Genomic DNA, 18211 nt, shown 5'->3' with positions numbered 1-18211 from the left:
TTATTCGCAGTGACTCATAAAATGTCATCAACACTAGCTTTAAAAAAAATGATGAATTATATCGGCTATTTTGCTACGAGGCCATTTTACTTGAAAACCTGCTTTTTTTTAATTAGAGTCCTGAAAAGTAACCTTTTTATTTCATTTCGAATCCATTTAGTTATAGTTATGTTAACTTTATGAAGTAAATACAAATACATTGGACATAAAAATAAAAGACAATAACATTTTAACACTAGTAATTATCTTACATTAATGTATGTAGTAAAGTAAAGTAATGTTATTCTGAAAATAACCTGCGGGCCGCATTTAAGTGAAGGTCTAGAACACACATTGTTTGAGCATTCAGCATGAATGGTCAGGGTAAATATTATGCTGAGGAGCAATAAGGAACGTACAGGTCGTTGTGTGATATTAGAGGCCACTTGTTGCACAGCATCAACGAGGTCACGGATGAGATGACCCATAAAAGCTCTCAGAGTGGATGTACAAAAAACAATGTATGTCCATGGAAAAAGTAACTCAAGTAGTATCAATACTGCAATATAGAAATACTCAGTATAGAAATACAATGTAGAAGTCCGGAATTCAACATTTACTTAAAAGTACAAAAGTATTGGCTTTGAAATGTACTTAAAGTACCAAAAAGTAAAAGTAGGCCAATTAAATGAAAAGAATGTCCTATTTCACACGTTTTTAAATGTATACAATGGCCAAAATGTATATAGGGTTGAAGTGGTTAATGTAGCTTTCTTTGTAATAATAATCGAAATATACAAACCAACTAAAGTTTTCAAATAATTGTAGTGGATTAAAAGTACAATATGCCGGTATTTGCCTTTGAGAGTGGAGTAGTGGAAATTGAAAATACTCAAGTAAAGTACAAATACCTAAAAATCATACTTATTTTAAGTACATAGTACTTGAGTGAAATGTACTTAGTTACTTTCCACCACAGGTAAAAACAAGTGAATCAACACTTGTTTGTTTGTTGATTGATTGAAATATTTATTAACAGTTTGTAGAATTACAGTACATTTCAAGCACAAACTCAATACAAAGACTGTTAACTGTGAGTGGACGACCCAATTAAGCATTACACTTGTTTACAACAGGGTCCACATTGTTCAATTCATCAAAACATTTAGAGACATACAAATAGACACTTCTATGTAGTTAAAAAACAGAACAGGGACTCATCCTATAAATTGTCAGATAGAGAGGTTAATTTAAGCCTACATGCAGACAGTACAGTACATAGTGTACTGTACATACAGTACAGTACAGTACATGACCCTGTTAAACCTCTGGGCCCGTGCCAGAGCCTGACTGACCTCAATAAACCACCGTGGAACAAAAGAGCTTTCTGTCTTTCCTGTGGAGACAGCCGGTGAGGTTTGCAACAATAATGAGTATAGCACGTCATAACAAAAGGATTGATAATATGATTAAATGTGGTTTTATATATTAGGGAGTTTGTGAGGGGAAAAACAAAACAACACACAGGATTGATAATAATTATCACCTTGAAAAACAGCTTGTATGTCACTTCTCACACAAGATTGAGTTTTTATTTGTTGCAGGGAATTATTAGGAATTTTGTGACTTTTAAACATACAAACATGTTTAAAAGTCACAAAAATCCTAATAATTGAATAGGCAGCTGTGTTGTATCTCTATTCATGGCATATCTAACTTATTGCTCTCGCCCTCAAAGAAAACATCACGTTTTTATTCGCAGTGACTCATAAAATGTCACCAACACTAGCTTTAAAAAAAATGATGAATGAATTTTGAATGAATGAAATGCTACAACCTAGATTTGACCTTCTGATGGTGCATTGCAATGTACATTCATTCTCTTTCATCAGGTTTCGCACGTGTTTCCCTTTCATGGTTTTTTTACACGCCATTTGCTCCAATTACTCGAAAATGTAGGTGGGCAACACCACATGTGGGTCATTCTTAATGGTCATATTGTTGGAAAGCACCCATCACTTTTACCATCCCATTCTTGTTTTCTCTCCCACACAAACTCTGAATCACATGAAAGAGTCTGGTCCAGCCAGTGGAGGAAGTAGGTCAGTGTTACAGCATTACATAAGCCAACCTCACGGGGGCACGTGCAGCGTCCACAGAGAAAATCCCAAGCATATAGTCTGAGAATTGGCTCCCCACTCCGGCGAGCTTTTGCAGTTGCACTGATTTGCCAGGAGTCACATCAGTGTAATGTTTTCCTACCAAATACTGGGAACTGGGAAGCAGTATGTCTCAAGTCAACGGTCACCTGCAACCTATATAATTATTGTTAGTTAGTTTATTTATCTCGGTCAAGGTTTATCACAGCAGTTGTACATACAGAATAACGGTTAACATGTTTCAATTTGGCCGAAAAGGAAAGGGCTGAAGCCGAAGCTTATTATGCCCACCTTATTAATATTTAAATTAGTTATTACAAAAGGAGACAAAAACAAAATAAATAAAACAAGTCTTGAACTTTTGACGTTGCTGCACGTTGCTGCACAAATAAAAACAAATGAAGCAAAAACCATGTTGGGCTTTAGATTGTTTGACAGAAAAAGCACTTAGAATATACAGATGTTTAACAGTTTTCTACTATTGATTATCCCTTACCACCATCTAATAATAATAAGATAATTTATCTCATTATTATTATATGGTGCTAAGGATAATTGTCTATTTTGTGCACAATAAAGGACATCATATCAAATGAAATCTAAAGATTCTAATCAAATGCCCAGTCATGCTAAAGTTCACATATCACTTTTCATTTTGGGGATTTTCCACTTTTTATTGTGATCATCATTGTGGTGCTGAAACATTTAAAGGTTTATATTCCAGGATTGTCTTGAACATGTGCAGTACTAGGATTATATTCACAAGATGGAATATGTACATTAATTATTAGCCCATCACACATCGAAATATAGATCTATTTTACTCCAATGTTTACAAAGATTCTGGACATACCGGTAAACAAAATGATTACAGCCCTCAAATACAACACATACACTTAGTAGTAGTAGTAGTAACTCATGTATGTGAGCTGAGTCAATCACCTCTAAAGCATAAAAACATTTAAGAACAATGATTTTCAGTAAAGGTAGTTTTGGAAGACCTGGCTTCGTCTGCTCTGCTGTCTGTGTGTACTGATTGAAGAGTAAGACGTCACTTTATTTCCAGCTCTAGAAGCACCAGCAGAGTACAATCCTCTAGCTGCCAGCGCTCTGCCTGAAGAGATGCCCTCTGCTCCCCTCGCCTCCATGCCACCCAGTGGATTGATGCCCTCTGCTCAGCTCGCCTCCATGCCAACCAGTGGATTGATGCCCTCTGCTCAGCTCGCCTCCATGCCAACTAGTGATGTGATGCCCTCTGCTCCCCTCGCTTCAATGCCAACTAGTGAAGCGATGCCCTCTTCTCCCCTCGCCTCAATGCCACCCAGTGAAGTGATGCCCTGCACTCAGCTCGCGTCCATGCTATCTACCTCCACACTGGCAGCCGTAGACCTGCCAAGGAAACGCAAAGGAGACACAGAGGACAGGTCAGGCTGTTAAGAAACAAATGCATTGCTTTCAAGTAAATATGTATAGTTTATGAGAGTGCATTCATTTCTATCTGATGAAATATTGTCTAAAAACTACGTGTATTCCTTTTTTGTATTATAGCAGGCAAAGTCTTGACGTAGAAATGGAGGATGACGTCAGCAGGTAAAAAGCAATGCACGCAAGCAAGCTGCATTTTCTAAACTTTATATTAGAAGCGCATTGGGGGCATTCGGGTGGCGTGGCACAGGGGTGAAGTTCCTGCCCACTGCAATCCAATCCCACCCCACTACCAGAATCAGAGAGGCAACGTTGCCGTGTGTGTCAGCTATTCACGGGCTGACCAGCTCTCCATTAGTCCACTTACCTCCAAATTTGGCTTTTTATCCCGCCCTCAATGTCTTCACATATTGTACAGTTAATGGGTTAATAATATACAATAATAATTTTGATGTTTGGTAATTATTTCTTCTAGATCTGAAGATGATGATCAGCACCCTAAAATCAGATGCTACAGGTTATTAAAATCTCACTTACAAAGTCGATAATGTTGATGTTCTTTTTTTTCTTTTCGAATACACACAAAACAACACTTAAATATTTGGAGAATATTCATGTTTTAAGTTCCAGAGTCATTTTTTGTTATTTCATTGCTAACTGTGTACAGGGCGCCCCACAGCCAGATTGAGAAACGACGGAGGGATAAAATGAACCTTCTGATTGATGAGCTGGCATCCATGATCCCTGCCTGTATCCCGATGTCTCGGAAACTCGACAAGCTCACCGTGCTACGAAAGACAGTGCAGCACCTGAAAGCCATGAAAGGTAGGCGTAATCGCTAAGGATTATATTATCCGATCTGATATTTAGATGTTTATTGGACACTTATGCCAATAAGTGTCCTATAAACATCAAAGCAACAAACATCAAAGTGTCCTATAAACAAATAAGACAATATCCAGGCTAATGTCATGATATGGATATAATATTGATACGATCACGTTTTTTAACTCCCGATCCGATCCCGATCATTATAGAAAATGACGTAATCGCTGTCCATGTCAATCTGCTAGCGCAGTGGTTTTCAACCAGTGGTCCGGGGGACCACCAGTGGTCCTTGAGGCTGTTCCAGGTGATCCCCAGCCAAATGACGGAGAGTTGGTAACCAAATGGACCCTCATAGATCTTTAACTCTTGAGAGCGTAAAATGAAACCAAATGGACCCATTATTGTTAAACATCTGCATTAATTCATTTACAAGAAGTCTGCACAATGGCATTTAATGGTTGTGTTGGGACAATGACGTAAAACTGGCCATTGATTATCATTGGCATTTAATGTTTGTGTTGGGACAAAGTTTGTGTTTTTTTACACGCACACTAAAAGCTGGACACTGGACATAGGAGGGGCTAGCGCCCCTCCTATGTCCAGTGCCAATTTCTCTAGCATGGTATGAGGAATTGTTGTCATCCCCTAAATATATAAGATACCATTGGTGCCCTAGTAAGATGAGCTGTTATTGTCTCATCAACGAACCAATCACTAGAAATGTACCTATTCACATTCACATACCCCTTGACATGGTCAATGGATTGGTGTGTATGGCATTCGACATCCCCCCCACCCCTCAAACTCTTTCTCCTCACCCTCAAACTCACTCCCCTCACGAGAGCCAAAAAACGTGATCGGGACATCCCTAGTATCAATATTATATCCATATCATTATATTAGACTGGATATTGTCTGTGATTTGGTATATTGTACTACTGTGATATGATGTGTTCGATAAAATATAAATATAGGATCGGGAAAAATCGGCAGATGCTCAAAATCAAGTGGATCGGAATCGGATCAGGAGCAAAAAAACGTGATCGGAACATCCCTACTTATAGACAAATTCACAGAGGCTTGCCATTAAGTGCAGCAGCACTGATTAGCCACACCTGGCCTACGGAGCACCTGCTCCGTGGATTACACCTCAGTAATGGCCGCGCCCAGGGCACCCCTCTGTGAATTAGCCCTTGCATTAAGCCCCTACTGGTCACCTGTTGAAATATTGATGTTGTTTGTGTAGAATGTGACGTTGACACAGAAGGTGAGCCAGCAGCAGGAGACGTCTCACACGTGTTCTCTGTGTCTCTCACTCAGCAGGGACGAGCAGCATCTTCCCCGACAGCACCTACAAGCTCTCATTTCTGTCTGACGATGACCTCAAAAAACTTGTACTCAAGGTAAGCATATGTTGGCCTAAATTATGTTCTATCCTCCCTCTCTTGAGTTAGCCAGTGTAAAGTACCGAAGTAATGCATTTACTGAAGTACTGTGAGAACGTATGCCATAAAAGGTTAAAGGTTAACGCAAAAGTAAGCACAGCTTGTAGATTTAGAAAAATGTTGACATAGCCTATCTTCTCCTCTTAATGGCATGTGACACTGAATCTTTTCAAATTAAATGGGGATCAAATACATTCACATTGGGGGTCCTTCACATGAACATGTTTGAGAATTTGCCTTTGTCACAGGAGGCAAACTGGATCCGGAGATTCTGTGTCAATGAGAGCTGGCTGGACCAGCTGATTGATTGATTTGATAGTTTATTAGATATGAATGATTGTAAAAACAGCAACAGAGTACAGTCAACCCCTTATTCCAAAAGGGATGGCAGCACCAAAACAAATCGGCAGTATGGCGAGATTTGGTTGTCAGGCTGTCAATGATGGACAGTCTTTTTGGCACGCTGAGAAACATACATCGGTAGAATGACACGACGTACATGTCGGAAAGCAACATGGCAGTAAACAGTGTGATATGTATTTCTTCATTCATTGACAGAGTAGTTTGCAAAGCTCTCAATTGTTCAGAAATAATCCACCTGGTCAATGGTCCACCTGACCTGGCCCTCATTGACTGCAGTGCGTTCCATGGACTCCCTCCCGTCTGCAGTTCGTTTCCCAGTGTGACCAATGTGCCAGCTGGAATTGCTGAATACAGAAAATGACGTAGATGACCGTACTGTACCTTGTTCTATAAAATACCTTGACAAAATCAGGGAAGTACAGCTCCAAAAGGAATGCTGCAGTGTCCTGGTTACCGGAACGTAACGGGGACATTTTCAGTATTTCAAATATTCTGTTTTGTTGTAATGTGATGAAATCGTTCACTTCTCTCCCGTTCTCTCTATCTCCATTAACAGGCTGCGGACGGTTTCCTCTTAGTAGTGAGCTGTGATCGAGGGAAGATCATCTTCATCTCGGAGTCGGTCTCAAAGATCCTGAACTTCAACCGGGTGAGTAGGACTTCTACATTGTAGCTACAGTGCCTACTACTGTAGTATTTGTACTAGTAACAAAACAACATGATGCAACCTACACATTTTACGTTATTTTGTTATTAATTTGGTTCAAATGGTTTCCAGCTGGACCTCGTTGGTCAGAGCATCTTTGATTACATTCACCATAAGGACATCGGTAAGGTCAAAGAGCAGCTCTCTCCCTACGAGAACCCCCACGACCGCCTCATAGACGCCACCAGTAAGTCACAAGGTCATGTTTAGGCTTCAATTGAGCTTCTCTCTCTAGGACTAGGTCGTCATTTTAGCTGTGTTTTATACAAGCCACTTTTATACAGTTAAAATCATGGGTTTGTTTTTTTCTAGCTGGGCTACAGGTGCAGGCAGATTCCCCGGGCGGAGCGGCCCACCTGTCTACTGGCGCGCGGCGATCCTTCTTCTGTCGCATGAAGCACAGCAGAGTCCACGGGAAGACTGAGGACAAACACACACTGTCTTCTACGTCCAAAAGAAAGGGTAGGTACATTTAGAAGAAAGGGTAGCTACATTTAAAAGAAAGGGTAGGTAGGTACATGAGAAGAAAGGTTAGGTACATAGCTCAGTGGTTAGTGAGCCCGCCTGGGGAGCCAGAGCCCCTGGTTACCACAGGTATGATTCCAGGCCATGTTCAAGGTGGCTGTTCATTTTAGAGGCCACTTTTACAATTTTCCCTAGGGAATTCTTGTCTCTGATGCAGAGATTACCATACCAACAGATAATCGAAAAAATAAATGAACCTTGAAAAGTTGGGGTACCACACAACCAATATAAGGCAAAATGTTCTCAATTTCATTATCGGGACTCGAACGCCGTCAGGCTGGCTCAGCAGCCTTGGTGCCCGAACTGTCTGGGCCAGCAAGACTATTCTTAAATCCCTAATTGCTCTAATCTGCCTATATGGTTAATGCTGGGTCAACCCAGGCTGTGATCGGCTGGGTTGACCTGATAACTGAATTTCCCCCGCGGGGCAAGTAGGTTCACATTCACACTATTTAGAAGAAAGGGTAGCTGGGTAGGTACAATTACAAGGGTAGGTACTGTACAGTACTGTCTCCAGGCAACAGTGTGTTTGTCCGACAGAGGGGAAACAAACAAAATGTTTAATTAAAGTACATTTCTGACCTATTTAAATTATGAAAATTATGCAGTCAACTGACAAAGGAGATGGGAGAGAGATGCTTTCTCTGTATCGCCCATGACCCTAAAAAACATCCGCAGGCACCGTAAAAAGCTGTCAATGCTTGATTAAAGAGAATATTTATTCCTACCGACTGCAACCAATGGAAGGTTACAGTCTCACCAGTTTGCTTCAATTTACAAAAGCATAGGTTGAAATTCCAGTTCATGATGCAGTACAATATTAACATTGTCTTTGTGACCATATCATTTTGGTGCTTAATCAAACGTATCCAGGGTTTTAATAATAATGATTCATTCTTAATTTTGCAACATTGACATATTTCCCCCTAAAAAAAAGTCTTTGTATCTCAGTCTGGGAAGTGGGTCAGTGCAGTTCAGCACTTTGCACTCACACAGTTTGGACAAATAGATTGAGCTTCGGCGCCCTCCAGTGGTACAACTTGGCAAGTGCACTGATTTCAACGAGTCAAAGGAATGCTTTCTTTAACAGAAACTTAAGATTCTGCGTTGTACCAAATGGTAATTGAAAGATTATAACATATTTACATTTATTTCCATTGTACAGAGTAAATATATATACAGTTCTGATATTTAGTACTGATATCTTTGACAAAAAAAAGGTTGTATCTATTACATCCTACTGTACAAGGAAAACATCGAACCTTAAAACCACTGTGATAGAACTTCACATATCCAAGATCACAAGTGATATGTGATGGTGAACTATTGTTCTGACTCTGTCTATTTGTACAGCATTCCACATAGGGCAGAGAGAGCCAGTGCTAATGGTGAAGACTACTGTGACTACACAATGTCTTCTAATCTAAATCATGACAGTTTTCTGAAAAACCTATGTTTCTATGTCAGTGATTCTCAAACTATTTCATGTCAAGGACCCCGAAAATTGTATGTATTTGGCCACGGACCCCCATCTGAAAATGTGTTGTTCCAAGGACCCCCAAGAAGCAAAGTATATGAGTTAAAAATGTTCGCTCTGAAAGAATATACATTCAAAGATTTTCATGATTTAAAAATAAATAGCAGGTCTACTCTTATGAGCTTATAGTTCCCATCCTGAATGGATCTTAATATCAACACTGGTGCCAGATGCAATACCTTCCCTATTGGCAACGGATATGAGTCTCTGTGAAATCAAGACTTTTCATCTCATGCATATTCTGTTATAGTATATTATATTCTTGTTTAGTTTTAGTCATAGTCTCATTCAGTAGTTTTCATTTAGTTTTTGTCACATTTTAGTCACCTGGAATGCTTTAGTGTTAGTCTTGTTTTAGTTGACTAAATATCATAAGATTTTAGTTGAATAAATGTACAGTTGATTTAGTCAACCAAAATAAATTTTAGCGGGCCTTGACGCCGTCGTATTGGCTGATTTTACACAATCTGCTATTTTCAGCATCCAACCAAGTGTAAAATGACATACAGGATCTCTTGTCCACTAGTAACATTTCTAGTTTTTATTTGTTGACGAAATTGTCCAATATATCTAGTCTTAGTTTTAGTCATCAATGCTTAGTTTTCATTTAGTTTCCATTTAGTTTTCGTCAGTGAAAAGATGCAAGTGAACTAACTGCATTTTTTGAGGGAGTTGGCCAGGGCATTCCATGCTTTGGTGGCGGTGCTGTAGAAGGAGAATTTACCCATATTTATTTTGAAAGTGGGTGGTACCAGATTGTTGTTCTCGATGCCACAAGTGTTGTACTGTTGCACATTTAACCGGGAGCAGCCCAGTACTACAACACAGTGTCGTAGTGTTGGACAAAGAGCAGCAGTCGTTAGAATTAAAGTACCTTAGCTTGGTGATTACCAACCTTTTTCAGCCCCCTTTTCTGTTTGGATGTATGAGCTATCAAGAAAGGCCAGGAAGTAGTTCTTTGCCACATGATGTCACACGCAACACACATACCCTCTATATTCACAAAAATACCCATTCTACAATCTCACAATGTGTCGCAATGAGACGAGTTCCCAAAATAGGGATGCCACGTTTGAAGTGGTTTAATAAATTAACAGGTGCATATAATAAAAGGCCAATCTAAATTATAATACATGTTACATGTAGATGGATGGGCATCGAATGCAATGAAATCAGATTAATCTGCGAAAAACAATTCAGAGTTTGTTGACAATAATGCATACAAATAACTGCATTTTAAGGTTAAATGTGAACACTAGGGGGTTGGCAGTTGCCATCCCCTGATGACCCAAATGAGCCCCGTTGCAGCACACAGGTTTCATTAGTGTTGTCCGTGTGTCTACAGATTCCTACAGATACTGTACTGTCCACTGCACTGGGTACATGAGGAGCTGGCCCGCCGGCCTGCTGGACCTAGAGTGTGAAGTGGACAAGCAGTCCTCTCGTCTCGCCTGTTTGGTGACCATGTGCCGCGTCCATCCCCACACTCCCACCCAGCTGCCTTCCACAGAGGTCGACGTCAAGCCCACTCAGTTTGTCACGCGCTGCGGCATCGACGGAAAGTTCACTTTCGTAGACCAACAGTGAGTTCCGTCATTTTGCTTCTACCCTATAGTTCTCCTTGTCATTTCTCAACACACTGACTGTTCCATTGGAGGAAAAATGGCATTGAAAGTGTTTGTGATAATTACAACCAGGAGTTCTTCAGTAGTTTTGTCACTTCACTGGCGTTTGACGTTTGACGTGTTCTGTCTTTGCCATTGTTTCTCAAAAGGAATGGTGCATCTCTTGATGACATCACATGCCAACGAGCATAGTGCGTAACCCAATCGCATTTACATGAATTTTCCTGATGAATGTTACACACAAGGCAGTTGTTCTGTGCATGTTTGTCTTAATTTGTCTCATTTAAAAGTCACATCTAGCCCTTTCTTAATTAGTATGTCTGGGAGAAGCATTCCATTACAGTGGTACACTTGAACAGAACTGAAAGTATGGCTGTGGTGGTACCAAACCCCAAAAAGATAATAATAATAGAAAAAAAAAGAGTGAGAAAGTAAATTGTGTTCTTTGTTTTTTATTTATTTATGTCCTTTTCTCTTCATCAGAGCCACAACAATCACAGGTTATCTACCGCAAGAACTTCTCGGCACATCGTGTTACGAGTACTTCCACCGGGACGATCTACAGTATCTGGCTGAAAAACACAGGCAAGGTGAGTATTTTTTATTCATGAGCTTTAAAAGATAATTTACACTTACATTTACAATATCTTTTTAATGACAGATGTAGCCACTAAGACCACAAATGTCCCAAGAAACTCGCTAACCTAGCAACACATTCGGCTGCGATCTGGGAGAGCAGCACAGCTGATTTCTATGTTTTGATTAGATGTTCCATTACGCTCGTTTAAGCACGGCTAGTTTCAATCAATCAGATTGCTTCCTCGAAACGACATGCTGTATATATTCTTTTTTTATTTTCTCACAATTTAGTATTTATGCCAATATCCAATTCCCCCATGCAGTGCCTGTCTGTGTCATTGCCAACCTTTACTTAAAGATTGGTCATTTTTGTCGAGGGAAAACCTGTGATTATGGAACCGATACCTTTTATCACCATAAAGCTGAAAATACCTCTTAATAAAACAAAATAGAAAATATAGTCATAGTCATATAGGCCTAAAGCATTTTGGAATCAAACTCTTCACGTATACACTTCTTTGTGATGACAGTACCGTTGTTTGATATCTCTCGACAGTTCTTCGAAGCAAAGAGAAGATAGAAACCAACCGCTACAAGTTCAAGACAAAATATGGCTCCTACATTTCTCTCCAAAGTCAGTGGTTTAGTTTTATAAATCCATGGACCAAAGATGTCGAGTTTATCGTGTCGGTAAACAGAGTTCTCTCGTAAGTATAGTTTCTTATAAACCCTCATAACAACATTCACAAAATGTTATACGTTTTATATGCCAAGTGTTCATCTTTATTATGACTTCACATATTGTTTTTTCTTGTTTTGTATATAACTTGCTTAAAAAAAGAGTATGATGACGTGATTGCGTGATCCTACCCATAGGGGGCCCAGTCACACAGCAGGAAGCAGACAGCCTGGCCTTTCAAAAGCCTTACAACAGGGTAAGAAGAGGTGTCTATGTTTGGACTAACATTTGGCCTTCCTGTTGGCTTATTTTATGGTCTTATGGTCCTTTCTCAATATCTCTTCCTAGATGTCACTAAATGGATTCCACCCATAATTCCAGGAATCTCCAGCGAGTCGGATACAATGATCTATGCTGGCAGCATTGGGACCCAAATTGCAAATGAGTTAATTGACTCCAACAGGTGTGTTTTGTTTCTTTGTACAGTATTCTAAGCCTAGGGCCTGAGTCACACGTGCACAACAGATTGATGTATAGCTGATGCATGAGACTTGTTTACTGATGCAAGCTCGCAATTCATTTCCAATGGGAGTCACACAGTTTGACACAACAATTTTGTTGAGGGGGGCAGTCGAAACACAGCCGAAAGCCGTACAACACAATGTTGTGTCAAACCATGTGACTTCCATTGGAAATGCATTTGGGCGGCCATGACACTTACCCTTTGTTTACATCTAGCATGCATCAATGCTAGATCGAAAGGTGTGAGTGAGGCCTGGCCCATATGGAAAAAAAAGTAGAAGAAACATATATGTTGTCCTGTTGCCTCCAATAGTAAGTATTTACATTTTTTATGTATGTCATTTACATGTATGTCATGTAAAGTACATACTAGATTTTATATGTGAACTCTTGAAAGTGGCACCTTTCATACAATCCTCATATAAGACAATAAAGTGAATCATGTATGAATCAAGTAAACAACATGTATGTGATCTATGAGGTAAGTACATGGCAAACTGTATTTTCCTTACATGTTCCATACAATGTTTGTAGTTTTAAATTATATGAGATATATCCTTTCCATATATAAAAAAAATACCATTATAGTATGTATTTTATAGTTTGTAACCATTTAATTTACAAGAAAAGTATGCTTCTTTTATATGATTTTTATAACATTGTTATATGTCAGCCAATACATTATACCTTATAGTTATAAAAAAAACATATGTTTTATCTATGATTATATATAAGTTTTTATATGTGAAGTGTATGATAGGTATAAAAAACATATGCGCTATAGACCCCTGGGAGATAGTTGCTGAGATAGAGCACCACACCTACTATACCATCAACTCCCAATTCTTCCCGCATCACTTGCCGCACCCAAGCTGTGCTACTCATACGCTGAGTTGCCAGTGCCCAGGATCGAACCCACAAACTTGTGGTCTTAAGGCGAGAGCTCTACCGACTGAGCTACCCAGACACATCCTGACATATGTGAAGTGTTTGATATGCTCTCTTTATGTTTTTTGTTTTTTTTAGAAGATTCTTATAAGTTACCATAGCAGTATAAAATAAAATGCATTGGGAGGTACATGGGGGGACAATGGTGGTGACACTGGCTGGGGGGGCACTGGCTGGGGGGGCACTGGTTGGGGGGGCACTGGGGGCTTGTGTCACACTGGGGGGACACTGGCTGGGGAGGACACTGGCTGGAGGGGGGGGGGGGGGCATCACACTGGGGGGGCACTGGGTGGGGGGTGTCACACTGGGGGGTCACTGGCTGGGGAGGACACTGGCTGGGGGGGGGGGCACTGGGTGGGGGGATCTTAAATAATGTAGGAGTCATAAAATGTAAAAGGGAATACAACTCATTATTTTGTCATCTCATGTTATTTCATTGTAAGATTAGGTTTTGTTTAATTTGGATGTCTCTGTGACATACATGGCCTGTATTGTATGGTTTCTATACAATATCCTATCAGATTTTGGTTTCACTGATGTTTGCCCAACTCTACAAGTTTGACAACACACATATGTATTTCAATTTATACTAATTTACTAAGAATATTGTATGTGGATTTACCGTCACATATAGGTCTTATAAGATACAAAATTATATAGGTTTCACTTTACAAAAACTTACTATGGCTCTTATATGTGCTTTGACTGTTATATATAGTTCCTATAAATGACAAAATTATATAAGTTTCACTTTACAAAAACGTACTATGGCTCTTATATGTGCTTTGACTGTTTTATATAGTTCCTATAAATGACAAAATTATATAAGTTTCACTTTACAAAAACGTATTATGGCTCTTATATGTGCTTTGACTGTTTTATATAGTTCCTATAAATGACAAAATTATATAAGTTTCACTTTACAAAAACTTACTATGGCTCTTATATGTGCTTTGACTGTTTTATATAGTTCCTATAAATGACAAAATTATATAAGTTTCACTTTACAAAAAAATACTATGGGTCTTATATGTGCTTTGACTGTTTTATATAGTTCCTATAAATGACAAAATTATATAAGTTTCACTTTACAAAAAAATACTATGGATCTTATATCTGCTTTGACTGTCATATATATTAACTACAAGTTTCATGTAAAACATATACAAATTTAGTATTTTTTTTTCCATATGGGGGCACACAACATAGGCTCTATATGCACACACACACACACACACACACACACGCACACCATTTTGGAAAGAACTTGGGCCCCTTCGCTAATCCCTACTTCCTTCACAGGTGTTACTGATGAATGATACTAATGACAGCTCTGTTCCATTCTGGCCAAACAGAGTCAGGGTGCTGCTACGCTATTGTGCATGTTGGCTCACTGGAAACAGCTCTGCTACACCAGTGGGTCTCAAAGTGTCCATAAGTGGGTTCCAAATGTCCCGTACGGGTGTGTAACTCGGAGACTTTACAAATGGAACCAAATGGACCTTGTGAAGGAAGTAGGGAAGGTGACCGGAAGTAGGAAGAGTTATTCTGTGTGGCATAGACTCTATGCACATATAATCAACAAGGGAGTGATTTAACTTTTTTTTATTTTTATGGCTTCTGTTTCCCTTTGTGTCTAAGCAGAGTGAACTCCTCTCCATCAAGCGGAGCTGCCAGCCCCTTCGCCCCTACCCAAGATAAATCTCCATTAGTACCCCCACGAACTAGTAGGAATGTGAGTGGTCCGTGTTTACACACCTCAGTTTACACACCTCAGTTTGCACACCTCAGAGTGAGAGATTGTTTTGTATAACACACGTTTCGTCGACTACCTTTATTCACTGATGAAAACTAAATGGAAACTAAAGCTAAAAACTAAGCTATGATGACTAAAACTAAGACTAAATATATTGACAATTTCGTCAACAAATAAAAACTAGATTTATTTTAGGAAGGGACTAGTGGACGAGATCCTATATAAGTAAAAGACACTTTCATTTTACACTTGGTTGCATGCTGAAAATAGCAGATCTACAAGCTCAAGCTCAATGGCCTCAGTTACATGCACAAAATGTATTCAGAATGAATGAATTCATTCCGAACAGAGATTCATACCCAACTTTTTACATGGAACCTGAATACAAGTATTCTTATTCCTCAATTTGTTTGACCAAAGCATTCATTCGGAATATAACTTTGGACTATAGAGATGGCCAACCCATAACCGTTATCCCTTAAGAAATGAATAACCGAGAAACACTAACAAATAATACAAATATATTTTGAAGCGCAGTCCCTGCAACCACACGCGACCTCCACCCAAAACAACCCAGAACTAAAAAACACAGCATCCATACACCCATACACTGCAATTGGCAATGGCACTGTAATTCGGTTTGTAAATGGCGCATTTTATTATGGGGAAAAAATAACTGGTGTATTTGTATTTTTCTAATGGGTAAAATAGCGCATTTCTGCCATCCCTGCTTGGACATGGGCATGAAGCACTATAGTCTACTAAGGGCAGACATGTGTAAAATAATACATGTATTCCAAACTCCCAGTAGCATTCGGTGTTTATATGGTGATCTATACCGATTCAAACGATATATAGCACCCCTCCAGACCGGAATGAAAATTCATTCTGAATGGGATATTCTATTCCAATTGAGGTGTTTACATGAGCATTTTTATTCTGATGACTGGAATGAATCCATTCATTCCGAATGAATTTCTGCATGTAAATGGGGCCACTGTAAAATGTAAGTGTAAAATCTGCCATTACGACGGCATCAAGTCCCGCCAAAATACATTTTAGTCGACAAAATCGACACAAAAACATTTCCATGTGACTAAAACTAAAATTAAAACTATTCAAAAGACTAAAACAAAAAATGTGCTGTCAAAATCAACACTGTTTTGTTCCCTGGCTAATTCTAGGTGTCCAGTAAAGAAGCGGAACCTTCGTCTGGATCTGCAGAACCCTCTAGCAGCAACCCCCCCGCAGCAACCACAGGTACGTGTGTCATCAATCATGATAGTTTATTTTATTTTATTTTTTTAAGATTTGTTTTTGGCTTTTCTGCCTTTTTATTGATAGTATCAAGTGAAGATAGACAGGAAAGAGGGAGAGAGAGAGAGAGAAGGGGAGAGACACGCAGCAAAGGTCGTCATTAGTTTCATAATGAATATAATGAAAGGTCGTTTCATCATATAGATATTCCACTGTTACTTTTTATTATGTGATGTATTGCCATGCTTTTTGTTCTTGCTTAATGTAAGTCGCTCTGGATTAAGAGCGTCTGCTAAATGCCTAAATTGTAATTGTAAATTGTCATAAACGGGACTCGAACACGCAACACACTGTCAGGCCAGAGCACCACTTGGCCAGCCTATGATAGTTTATTTTCTGTCACAAATTCATCTCTTGTGTATCTGGAGTCATGTGATATATATAGGGCTGTTACGATTTCATTTGGCTATTAATTGTCACATAAATAATTGCGATTAACGATTTAATTGTGTATTTTTTTTTCTTTCTATTGAACATTGGAACATTACTATTTGTCTTTCTGTTTTAGGCTTCGTGATCACAAATTGCACAGGGCAAATGGGACAATAACGTAATATACAAAGAATTCACTGACAAATGTAATAACGTTTTAAATTATTTACTCAATTAATTAATTACTCATAGTAACTTGTGTTATGGACAAGATGACGTAAATTTCCCTTCATTGTCAATGGTGTTTTTAAAACAAACATTGAACTAAAAACAAACATTAAACCTGTATACCTCAAAAATAGCAAAACATAATTCAGGATTCCAATTTTAAAAATGCCAAAAAAAACAAGATTTCAATTCAAATCTAGCAAAAAATAGCTGATTTTGCTATGACAGTAATACCGGTATGCAATGTGGCCCTCTGGAGTGAGTGTGGAACTATAGTGGCCCTCTCCATCATCAGAGCTGCCCACCCCTGATCTATTTCCACCAAGTGTTCATTATTTGTCCATGCTCTTGTTTGGTCTAGGCGAGACGTCGTCATCACCATCTCCATCATCCCAGGTGGACTTGGAGAGCATGGTGGTGCCAGGCCTGTGCACCTTCAGCAACGATGACGCGGCCATGGCCGTCATCATGAGCCTGCTGGAGACTGAGGGCAGCCTGGGCCAGACGACCGTAGACTTCGATGACATTCACTGGTCTCTTTAAGCCTGGGCCAGACGGTAGACGTTTGATGATATTCACTGGGCCTATTTAAGGGAACAACGCTTTGGCTCTTCAAACTCCCTCCCACACACACACACACTTTGCTTCGGTGTTTTCTCCAGGCATTTGGTCAAGTACAGTACGAGTTACAGTACACTTACTTCAAGCTGGAATCGGCTCTCTCTCTTCTGTGGCTGAACGGCCGCGCTCGGCGCAAACGGAACCGTGTAGACGCAAAAAACACCAGTGGTCCTTTGCGGACGTTCCAGGTGGTTCCCATGCAGCTAAATGATGGAGAGTTGGTAACCAAATTAACTTTTATTAGATCTTTAACTCTTGAGAGTTAAACGTCTGCATTACTTGGTTTACAAGAAATCTACACAATTAGAATTATAATGTAGAATAATTGTTATTCTGATCAACGTTTGCCTGTTATCTCTCCTGATGGTACCAACATCAGCATACAGCATGGAATTGTGGACAACATTTCATACTAAGTAGTCTTGGGTCTGAGAGGCTAAATGTCATCAAATGGTGGTCCGTGCCGAATGAATAATGAACCTTGACATGAAAAGGGTTGAAAACCACTGAGAGAGCACCAAAAGCATACCCACTGCATGTTTTATTTGTGGTGGGTTAATGCAAAAAAAATTATATATATATACACCGTAAGTTAAT

The 18211-nt window shown here is 39.4% G+C and overlaps 1 protein-coding gene across 1 annotated transcript; it reads left to right on the top strand.

Moving 5' to 3' along the window:
• Window positions 1-3493: 3493 nt before the first annotated feature.
• On the top strand, window positions 3494-17787 carry LOC308310518 (basic helix-loop-helix ARNT-like protein 2). Its single transcript, XM_080756885.1, has 16 exons — window positions 3494-3562; window positions 3687-3728; window positions 4039-4080; window positions 4231-4388; window positions 5715-5794; window positions 6756-6848; window positions 6978-7092; window positions 7218-7367; window positions 10313-10550; window positions 11076-11182; window positions 11728-11878; window positions 12048-12106; window positions 12199-12313; window positions 14965-15055; window positions 16261-16336; window positions 17355-17787. Exons 1-16 carry the CDS (start codon window positions 3495-3497, stop codon window positions 17534-17536), a joined length of 1767 nt encoding a protein of 588 aa, XP_080613011.1. The 5' UTR covers window position 3494; the 3' UTR covers window positions 17537-17787.
• Window positions 17788-18211: the final 424 nt, after the last annotated feature.

Source organism: Protomyctophum bolini, assembly GCF_963924005.1.
Source record: "Protomyctophum bolini genome assembly, chromosome: 23".
Classification (NCBI taxonomy): domain Eukaryota; kingdom Metazoa; phylum Chordata; class Actinopteri; order Myctophiformes; family Myctophidae; genus Protomyctophum; species Protomyctophum bolini.
The sequence above is the reverse complement of the archived record's forward strand: the minus strand, read 5'-3'. Positions and strand labels throughout refer to the sequence as shown.

Coding starts and splice junctions, on each gene's coding strand:
- LOC308310518 (XM_080756885.1), top strand. CDS start 3,495: ATGCTATCTACCTCCACACTGGCAGCCGTAGACCTGCCAAGGAAACGC. Junction 12,107..12,198: donor TTCAAAAGCCTTACAACAGG/GTAAGAAGAGGT, acceptor ATCTCTTCCTAG/ATGTCACTAAATGGATTCCA. Junction 15,056..16,260: donor CCCCACGAACTAGTAGGAAT/GTGAGTGGTCCG, acceptor GGCTAATTCTAG/GTGTCCAGTAAAGAAGCGGA.